The sequence below is a fragment of the Limulus polyphemus genome, unplaced genomic scaffold, assembly GCF_000517525.1.
Source record: "Limulus polyphemus unplaced genomic scaffold, Limulus_polyphemus-2.1.2 Scaffold2383, whole genome shotgun sequence".
In the NCBI taxonomy this organism is placed as follows: domain Eukaryota; kingdom Metazoa; phylum Arthropoda; class Merostomata; order Xiphosura; family Limulidae; genus Limulus; species Limulus polyphemus.
Genome location: NW_013667993.1, coordinates 59,738 through 71,549, shown reverse-complemented (window position 1 = coordinate 71,549; position 11,812 = coordinate 59,738). Strand labels below are relative to the sequence as shown.

The window sequence follows — 11,812 nt, the reverse complement described above, 5'->3', positions numbered from 1 at the left end:
AACTTCTGAAGTCAAGAAAATGGTGATGCTGAAAAAAATAAAAAGTTCTTTTTTTTTCTGATATCAGCATATTGATTGTAGACCACCTTAGTGGTTAGTGAGTGATCAAACCTGTAAATAAGAAAAAGCCAACAAAACAAAAGTTAAATGAAAAGAAAAACTAAGAAATGTATCTCCAATAAAGACGTGCTAGCACACAGTTCACTGTCCATTTATTGATGAAATTTATTGCCAACAAGCAGTGGCGTAACTATGCAATCATAGATCAAGTTTAACAACACATTTTATACAAAATGCTCAGCCAGAGCATTTCTCTCAGAATCGATATATTATGCACACACATGCAGAGTGTATACAAATATATTTTCAGAAGGGTCCCTTTCAGGTGCAGGCCCTTACCATTACCTCAACCTAGATGTAATTATTTTACTTTTTGTTGTTGTTGTTAATGGGTGTTAATAAAGGTTATAAAGCCAAAATAAAATATATAAATTAATAATTGATGTATTGATATGTATTTATTTAATAACACAGAATTAGTACAGTACAAACAAACAAATAATCTAAAAATAATATTAATAAATCTACAAGTGCCACAACTGATATTTTTGCACCATCTTTTGGCAGTTTTGTTCAAACGTAAAAAACAAATGTTGTACAGGTGCATAAATGTTTATATATTTTCAATGTTTTTATTTTTACTATTGATATATCTGTTTGGGCCCCTTTCAGATATGGGCCCCAATGCCACTGCATTGGCATAGTTATGCCACTGTCGACAAGTCAAGACTCGTACTGTAAAGAATCTGGCCCTATAAAAACTTGACATTTGGTAAGCCAGCCATGATTATACAGTGGTAAAAGACAGTAAAAGAAGGCATGAACAACAGCAGAAGTATACACAACTATAATGGTGGTGAAAATAGTGCAGGGGTTACAATCATGCTATATAACCATGTCGACTGATTTTGATAAATGAATAGAGAGAGGTGAGCGACTTGGGTTAAAAGATGGTGATCTATGAGAGTTTGTTGAATAACAACAAGACCTAGAGAAAGATGAGCATAGGCAGTGAAGAGAGGAAGAAAGACTAAAAGAAGAACAGGAAAGAGAAAGACTGAAAGAAAAAAAGGAGAGACTAGAAATAGAGAGAGAGAGAGATTAAGAGCACAAATGGAGAAAGAAGAAAATGAGAGAGACGAGAGATTGGAAATAAAATATGAGCACAAACTGAGATTGCAAAGCTCACCCAACAGAAAGAGGAAGGACCCAAGAATGACAATGGAGTTAGGGTCAGCTGACCCAAGCTGCCCACATTTAATAAACAGAAAGATCACATGGATGCTTTCCTGGAGGGATATGCCAAAAGTCAGAACTGGTATGAAAGCAACAGAGCAGTCTGTCTCAGCCCACTTCTCACAGAAAAAGGCCTACAATTGTATGCAGGCATGACATCAGAAGATGTCAAGTTAAAAGTGGCCTTGCTGAAATGCTATGAACTTACTGAGTAAGGTTTTCATTGGAAGTTCAGAGAAGTCATACCTGACACTGGAGAAACTGTATTTCATTTTGTGGCATGTCTACAGTGATACATCACAAGATGGACTAACATGACCAAGTATGACAACAGTTTTGTGGGACTGGCAGATCTACTAATATGTGAACAGTTCATGATCAAGTGCTCAACTGACATGTCACTATTCCTAAAGGAAAGAGCACCAAAAGACATGGAGGAGATGATCATGCTGGCAGAACAGTATATGGAAGCCCATGGAGGGATTATAACTGGCAAGTTCAAAAATATCCAGTTAACATCAAACCAGTGGTGGCTGACCAGAAGCAAGAGTCTACCAAAAGTGACAAGAGGTTAACAGACAAATGGAAGTACGGATGCTATATTTGTTATAAAATGGGGCACATTGCAAATGAGTGTAAATTTGTCACTGACAAGCAACAGCAGAAATCTCAACAGAAAGCAAAGAGATGCTATGCTTATTATAAATGGGACACATTTCAAGAAAATGCAAGTCTGTTACCAACAAGCAACAGCAGAAATGTCAACATAAAGCAGCTAGAGCTACCTACAAAGATGGTGCTGGCAAGAAACATGAAAAGAATGACTATCACCATGGATGCTGCTGCCAGAATAAACAGAACAGAGACAACACAAAAAGAAAGTAATATCTCCAGGACTAAACAGTGCATGATTGATAGTCAGCTAAAGTTAGCAAATGGATGAACAGTGCCAGTGGTGATTGGATCCTGTGACAAACATGAAAAGATACCAACAAATCACATCATACCAGTAGGTGAAGGCTATGTTGGGGACAAGAAAGTGAAAGTTTTATGAGACACTGAGTGCAGTAGTGCAGCCATGAGAACCAGTCTAGTATCTGATTACAAGATGACAAGCAAGATACATCTGTGTGTGTGCTGATTGATGTATGTAGAACGTACATCTACAGGAACTGAAGGAAGTACAGAAGAAATACCCTTTACTGCAGAAACTTTGGGACAGTGCCAAGGATCTACAGACTAAAGGATCAAAAGGGAATGTTGTACCAGATCTATCATGGTAGTTCTACTGGGGAAGTTAAACAGATCATAGTACCAACAGAATACTGGACTCAAGTGATGAAGCTGGCTCATGAGTCGATTGTGGGAGGACACCAACAAGCAAAGATGATGGCAGACAGAATCACCAGCAACTTCCATTGACATCTGCCAAAAGACAATACCTAGAGTGAAGGTAGCCAAGGTGCCACTGGGTGAGATGCCTCTCATAGAAGAGCTGTCCAGCAGAGTAGCTATGGACTTGATCAGACAATTAGCACCTGTTTTTGACAAGGGCAACTGATATGTGCTGACAGTAGTCGACTATGCGACACATTATCCATAAGCTATAGCACTGCTTAAGATAGAGACAGAGAGAGTAGCAGAAGTCCTCCTGGAAGTGTTCTGCAGAGTAGGCTCTGCAAAAGAAGTCCTGAGTGACAAAGGGACCCAATATACTTCATAACTGATGCAAGAGATGTGCAGACTCATCAGCACTAGCCAACTCTTTATGACCCCATACAACCTTAGATGTAATGGACTTTGTGCCAGGAGAAAACCATGTGATTCGGACAGGTACATGCAGGCAGTATTATTTGCTTACCGAGAAGTCCCACAAGCAAATATGGGTTTTTCACCCTTCAAGTTTCTGTACAGAAGAACAGTACAAGGTCCGATGCAAATATTGAAAGAGCTGTGGACAGGAGAAGAAGAGTCAGAAGTGAGGAATACATACAAGTATATGTTAGACCTCAGAAACTGACTGGAAGATACCTGTAAATTTTCTTAAGAGAGCTTGTATGCATCTTAAGGCAATCAGAAGTACTTCTATGACAAGAAGGCCAAGGAGCGACGTTTCAAGGTCGGACAGAAGGTTTTGGTTCTGCTACTTCTAGGCAACAACAAACTCACCCTGCAGTGGACTACAACAAAGAATCCTGTCAATGTGAAGCCCTACTAGATGTGATGAGAGACCAACAAGTGAACTGCAAATATTGGTGTAGACTATATGAGAAGAATTTGTGTATGACCTGAAACCAGTCTTTATGCATAGTGTAAAAAAATATTGTAAATATTTTTCTTGAAGAGGGGCTTATTGTTAGGTATACATGACTGTTTCATTTAAATTTAATATGAGAGTTATGATTTAGATTGCTATAAAGCACGAGAGTTAAATTTAGAATTTCTAGAAGTGATAATTTATCACAAGTTTGCTAACGTAACTGTTTATGAATCATTTGTTGTCTAGTTCCATTGTTGTGAATCAATGTCACATTACTCATACCTTCTTAACATCTCATAGTGTGTAGAAAGTTCTATGCCTCAATTGGGCAATATATATAGGCGACCAAGTTAAGTGAGTAAGTTAAAGAAAGAGAAAGTAAAGTGAAGTTAGAATGCATATCAGTTTAACCATAATGGGCAATTTCTAAACTGAGTTTCACAGCTTGTATTATAATAATAGAGATAGAGTGTTCTAAAGTAATTGAACCCACCTGTATGGACTGTGACAAAAAAAGAGACAATTACTTACAGCTCTGGATACAACTGTGATAACCAATATTGTGACAAAGTTTTGTACATAAGTTTGACTTGTTTTGAATAAATTATTTTAAAACAAGTGGATTATGTGCTGTCCATTTATTGTTAAAATGTATTGTCAACAAGTCACAGACCCCTACTGTAAAGAATCTGGCCCATAAAACTGACATAAATAAAAGGAAAAATATAATTTGACAAAATACAATCTAAGACACTGTGCATAAATGCAGAACTATACAAAAAACTGATCATAAGTAAATGAATGGGTAGTAAAATTATTAATGTTTATAACTTACAATAATTTTTTGCCACTTTTTGAAATCATCCCAAGGTCTACAGTAACTGAAAATATCTTCTCAAAAGTATATGGATAAGATGTGGATGTAAAAAAAAAAGTCTTCCAACGTAATACTTATGCTATTAATACCATTGTTAAATAGTAGTATTCTATACCATAATTACCAACAATAGTATGTCATATTTGGTAAATAGCCATGTGTTATTGAATTAAAACTCATTGAATCATTTTTGCTCATAATAATCCAAGCCTTATATTTTCTAGGAAATAATGTGACAATCACAACATAATTATAAGTAAACATTTCAAGTGATTTAAAGATTAAGGATTGTACTGACATAGTAGTGTAGTAATTCAAAGATAAAACAAGAACACAGTTACCTGATCTCCACAAAATATAGGTCAGGAATTTAGTATATGAAAGTAAATTAAAATAGACAAGACATAGTAAAGAAACTCAAAATCAAAATACGTCTTATTTTCTGTAGAAAAAGAAGTGAAAATAAAATGCTGCCTGATAATTCTATTGAAGGGGCTACTGTATTCTAAAGTACAATGAAATAATAAAAAAAAGGAATTATAAAAACAAGTTGTATTTAAATAAGGAAAATGAAAAATACATTTTTGCTGATAAATAAACAAACAGACCTGGATAAACACACAGCAAGAGCAGTAGAAGAACAAAGTAAAACAAAAACAGAACTTCACTAGCAAATCTTTGCCTTCCCCAAAAGTCTACTTTCCTCAAAAATAGAGTAATCTCACTTAAAATTGCATTTGAAAATCACTTTCTCTCTGTAGCTGATCAATCAGACAATTAACAGTTTTCTACATATATATATATATATATATAATACATACAATAAAATTATCTGATGAAACAATACATAAGTTTCTTGATTGAATCTGCTATAGAAAGTAGCATCTCAGGTTGAATTTAGAACTGGATTTAGTGAGTTCTAGATTAGAGCTTAGATAAATTAAATATACACACTATACTGGTAATATGAGAAAGGTAAATCCCTTCACCTCAACAAAATACTTACAAAATTATAGTCTTGTTCTGAGATTATTTTTCCCAAGTTAGCACCATATACGTATTGATGGCCAATTTCCAAAACAGAATCAGTCAGCAAAAATTGACCATGAGGAATAGCTACTGAGAATCCCAGGTTAGTATTATTGATGATCTCACTATATTCTACCAAAAATTGGACATTTTTAGTAGAGCTGACATCTAAGAAAAGCCCTTTGGAGTTTTGGCGGATGACTGAGTGAGACAGACAAATGTTGACTTCTGATGTCAGTTCTTCTACTGTAATGCTGACACCAATCCCATCATTGCTCAAAAAACTTGAATTGTAAAGAACAGTATCTCTGGATGTTTGTAGGGAGGCTTGTAGTCCTACACCACAATTATTAACCACAGTATTTGTAATATTTGGTAAATAACCAGTTGCTTTGATCCCTATTAAGGCACCAGTAATATTGCAGCCCATCACAATGCAGCTTTCTATAGAAAAAACAAAAAAATATTTTAGTTTAAAAGTTGTTTTCATTTAATTTACTAACCATATAAATATGTTTTAAACCTCAAAATATAGCAAAAGTATCTTGTAGTTCAAATTAGATTTATTTAAAAACCTAAATAATTTCATTTTATTTTTTGAATTAATCAATTTTTTAATTGATCACTAAAATATTACTAAACTTGATATTTCACTTCAAATAATTATCAATATCATCAGCAAAAAAATGGCTGTGAGTACAACTATACTCAATATTATGATTGGATGTATTATAAATAATAAATAAAAGTACTGAAAGATATGTATAGTATATCTACATACTATATGTTTTCCACCCCCTTTAGATAAAAGTAAAATTTTCAATTTTTTTTTTCCATAATTCCCTTTTATAAAACAGTTAGGCATTCAAATGAGTTATTAATTTAAATTTTCTCTAAGTTGGGACTTGTGTGGAAATAGCAGCTTGTTAGCAAATCAGGTACTAGTTGTAGACAGTAATGCCCCTATTTCGCAGATGTCCCACTAGCCAAGAGAGGTAATTAGTGCACAGTGTGGACTTGAGTATGCTACAGAGTTAAGAATAATTAGGTATTTAAGCTCATATTTTACTAGGGAGTTCAGATTCGTGGTTACTTTCAGTTTCTTTTAATCTTTCAGCAGAAACTCTTAATGTTCTTGCATTAGAGTTCTATGTAACAAGTTAGTCTTTCCTTTTGTTCTACTTAATAAGAACTCTTAAAGAGTGCAGCATTAGCATTTGTCTTCTGTAAACAAAATATTTAATCTTAACTTTAACTTCTACTTGTCAAAGCATGAGTAAGCATTCACTTTCATTTTTGTTTTCTACATATATCATAAGTAAAAAGATTTTAGACTTTGTTTCATATTATGTGTGAAGTGTTGTTATTGTTAGTATAGTATTGGCTCCACCACTATTAGAATCATTTGTTGAGTGAAATTGCTTTGGTGAAATCCAGCAAAGAACTTAGATTTCACATAATGATTTGAACTTTACAGTAACATCCTTAAACTTAACTTGAAGCTGATTTTTTTAGTATTTACTTTTGCTATAATTTGAGTTACAGGGGGAAGGACATGCACTAGCAAGAACCTGATTTATTATTAAGGTATTCATTATAGTTCTTGCTAATCTTATACTTTTCATTCTAAGGTACATATAGATTAACTTGCCCAATTTTTCAGCATATTATCAAGTATTGTATTGTTCATTGGTTATTGAATTATTAATAGTGATTAAATATTGCTTTTTGTATGAAACTTGAGTCTTGTCTCTTGCTTCAGAACCTATATTTGTTACAGCTTCTAATCTGAAACCACCTGTTCTTAGCAGGTCTAACTTCTCTGCTCTGTTGGTAATCTGTGAGAAATCACATATATAACTGTTTGTTTGTTAGAAAGGTTCTGATAGTGTATTATGTATTTGAAAAATAAAGGCTGTTATTACAATGGGTCTGTTAAACTTATGCAAGATGATTTGACTTCACCCTTATTATCTCTCCAACCCCATACTAAAAAAACGTTATGATATATCCAATATAAATACTCCATAAAGGCTAAAATGTGATCAAAGTTTCTGACAAATGAAAGCAAAATCACATCTTTAAGCTGAAGATCAAATGGATAAGTTTATGTATATTCGTTTGATGAACTTTATACAAAGCTAGACAAGGGTTATTTTCACCAGCCATCCCTAACTTTGAACTGATAGACTAGAGGGAAGGCAGTAAGTCAACATTATCCACTGCCATTTGGACAGAACTGTCAACGGTGATGAAAAATGGATTCTCTATGCAAATATTAAATGCCAAAAACAATAGCTCAGTCCTACACAAAACCATTTCTGACTCCAAAACCTGGACTCCATCCACAAAAAGTAATGCTTTGCATTTGGTGGGACATCAAAAGAGTAATTCATTTCGAAATGGATTCTCTATGCAAATATTAAATGCCAAAAACAATAGCTCAGTCCTAGACAAAACCACTTCTGACTCCAAAACCTGGACTCCATCCACAAAAAGTAATGCTTTGCATTTGGTGGGACATCAAAAGAGTAATTAATTTCGAACTCCTGAATTCACAGCGACCTGTCAATGCAGCAACTGGAACGTTTAAATCAAGCCCTTTATCAGAAATGCCCTTCACTTGTTAATCAGAAAGGTGTTCTTCTTCTCCACAACAATGCATGTCTACATGTGGCACATTTGATGCAACAAAAGATTATGGAGTTGGGTTGGGAAGTTCTTCCCCATCCACCATATTCTCCAGATATGGCACCATCAGATTACTATCTTTTTTTGTTCACTGCCATACCATCTTAATTGGAAAATGTATGCAAATGTGGAAGGTGTTAAAGAAGACATCAACATGTTTTTTGCTTCAAAGGCAAGTGATTTCTTTAATCAGGGCATTAACAACCAACCTGATTGTATGATGGACAAATATCATCAATAAGAATGGAGACTACTTCATTTAATAAATGTTTTGTTTTGATATATAAAAATTGTTCAGGTTTTTTCATATAAAAAAAAAGTGACATAAATTTCTTGAAGACCTAATATATTGTTACATCTCCGTTTGTTAATTGATTTTCCGTAACTTCGTTCCGACGAAACTTTAGCGACACAAGTCCTTACTTAATAAAACTGGTTTATTCTTTCCGAATACAACTTTACGATACACTTATTTTCAACAGTTGCTCTATAACAAATGCTATATCAACGAACGTCAACAATACTTCTGACTGCAGTTCAATTACTCACTACCTACACACACACACTATTGCGTCACGTTGTCACCCTCTTATATATATACCAGACTACCCTATATCTAGTAATCTTCCGACAATTCCCGAAGGTTCGAGAGAACGAGTCACGTGACCTCGCTGACGCAACAATATTTTCAAATGAATAACTTCACAAGTCTTCTAAAATGCAATAAAATTGAAGTTTTGATTGAGGATCCAAATTTTATAGCTATATCACAGAGTATACTTTTTTTAATGATAAATGTAAAAGAACAAAATTCTCAAATGATAATTTTTTCATTCAGTCTTGAGCATTAATTTTATGTTTATATGTGGATCAAGGTGTGGACATAAATTTGCTCACTATGAGTATAATACTTAGGTTTAAAATTGATAAAATTAACTACAAGTGTGACAAGTTCATATTGTAATAATAAGTAAATAATTTCAATGTTTTTATGTAAAATAGTTTAATGAATATAAAATTTTATTGACCATGAACCTTCTAAAAGTCACCATTGCTTTCCTCCTGAGAAAATCAACAGAACTGTTACTACACTAAAATCCTTTATAAAAGAACTGCAGATGGTTACAAGATGATGTTGCAATATTCTATAATCACACATACTTCAAGAAATATGACTTTGCTTTATCCCTATGTACACGAGTGACGGCAAAAGTGAAATGTTATGATCTTTTAAATATTCAATATCACAGTTATCAACTACATATTTTACCCTACACTTCTGACTTAATAACAGCTCATGGTAGAAAAAAGTAAATACAAGATACAACGTACAGGGATACTGAAAAACACTATAGATATACATTTCAGAAGTTCTAGAAATTATGTAAATATAATGTGAAAACTGTACTTTGAACAAAAGTATTTTATTCTACACACAAATATCACCCTGCATTCCAACTTGTTGGTATGAATCAGAATGACATCATCAATTCACAGCACATATCTTGAGTACAGAAATTGTAACACAACTGACTGTTGTGCAAAACTTATTTGTATATTTTTACTCCAAGCTTGAAGTAACAGTAAAAGTAAAGTTCATATCATAGTCGATATTCCTTCTACAATACAGGGTTGGTCCATTGGACTGACTCCTCACATATTCAGTTAAAAGTTTAAAATTAGAAACTATATTCTTTAAAAACTCTCCTTTGATGTATTATATATTCCTCAGAAATATGAAAAAACATTGGTTTCAATTAAACCCAACACTATATTAAAATTTTGTATTCTATCATTACTCTGCATTTGATTGGCAAAGTAAAAATACTATTAAGCTAAATCCTGATTTTTCTATTTAATATTTCATTTTAAAACAATAACTTACCCAGTAATTATCTAAGACTTATGCTATTGAATATGATTAGACTTTAAAAAATGCTGTACTGTAGTAAACCTATCATTAGCCTCTGCTTTTATTGATAAAAAGCTTTATATCAGATATATTGCACAACAATTTTACATTCCTAAAGTTCTCATTAGTAAGTGAATTTCCTGTTTATGAAAACAAGAGCATTTACCTGAGGAATTTCTGAAATGCAAGCCACCCCACCTTCTACCTTCGTTTGATAAATCTTGGTCCAAGACAACTATGTTATCACTCTCTCCTTCAATTTGAAGTAACCCTAATCAAAATTAAAAAATACTATAAACTGACTCATAGAAGTTACATTCTATCCAGATTTTTCCAATGTCTATGCTACTAACAGAATAGAAAAACTGTGTTCTTTCAAATATTTATGATCATTGAGTTAAAAATCATCACAATAAGTACATGATACCAAATACAAAATTGAGAAACACATTTATCAAGATATCTGTAGCTTTATTATGATATGAAGATGGTACAAGATGTATGTTAGTCCAAATGTGGTAGAATTAAAATTATCCACATCTTTCCCACCAATAATATCTTTGTATCCAATATATACATATTGGTGACTTCTTATTTTAAATAATTACAGTAAGTACATGATACCAAATACAAAATTGAGAAACACATTTAGCAAGATTTCTGTAGCCTTATTATGATATGAAGATGGTACAAGATGTATGTTAGTCCAAATGTGGTAGAATTAAAATTATCCACATCTTTCACACCAATAATATCTTTGTATCCAATATGTACATATTGGTGACTTTTTATTTTAAATAATAGTTGTTAATGTTTTTGTTTTTTTCTAAATGATCCAACTACATACAACATGTATAATAGGAGAAAAACTCAGCATTAATTTCCTTCCGTGTTGGATTTTTTTCATATGTATCATACAAAACCATATGCCTAGAATATTTAACTTCAGAACCAAGTGATTCATAGTTCAAAATATGGTAGATAATCATCAAATATAAAGAAAATGGCATTGAAAATGGTTAGTAATGGTGGATCTGAGCATATAAGTTGTTAAGGAGAATAATGAGAAGTCAGTGATCAAATTGAAAAATTACTCCTTTTCCTACCAGACTGCTATGAGAAAATATAATCAGTTACCTTCCAAAAATATATCATATTGTTTAAACAAAATGAGCTTATTGTGTGGAAGGTGATAAGATCAATGATAATCTCTTCTTTTCTATAAGTATGAGTAATGATAATTGATTTGTTTATTTTAGTACAAAAAAAACTTAAAAATTGAATTTAAAATACTCATGCAAAAACTTAAAAAATCAATGTACATCTTAATGTGCCAATGCTTTTTCTGGTTAAACCCATTGGCCCAGAAGACTTTATATCATAAAGAGTGCACCAGTTGAAAGTAATGTAGAGAATGTGACCCTATAAACACCAGAACTTACAGAAGTTTTGGTAACAATACTGTTCTGTGAAAAAAAAAAGTGTTGAAAGTATTCTTTATACCATATAAGGTTATTACAATAAATTTCTGTCAAATACCACTTTCTTAGTGCATTCCATGCCTCGAAATATAATATGAAAACTAAATAAGTTACAAGTCTAATTGTACATTATCTGAAGAAATAATAAGTATCAAAATAGTGACAATGAATATGCTAAAAACATAAAAAACTGAAATAAGTTTCAGGTAACACAATTCCCTTACAGCTTCTAAGAGTATATATATATATATATATATATATATATA

The 11,812-nt window shown here is 32.7% G+C and overlaps 1 protein-coding gene across 1 annotated transcript in view; it reads right to left on the bottom strand.

Moving 5' to 3' along the window:
* Positions 1 to 11,812, bottom strand: part of LOC106466797 — a 124,056-nt gene that overhangs the window by 110,123 nt on the left and 2,121 nt on the right. The window contains exons 2-3 of the mRNA XM_013927100.2: positions 10,232 to 10,336; positions 5,440 to 5,906 (exon numbers count right to left, since the gene is read on the bottom strand). Coding sequence (XP_013782554.2) covers positions 5,440 to 5,906; positions 10,232 to 10,336 — 572 coding nt within the window. The remainder of the gene's footprint in view (positions 1 to 5,439; positions 5,907 to 10,231; positions 10,337 to 11,812) is intronic.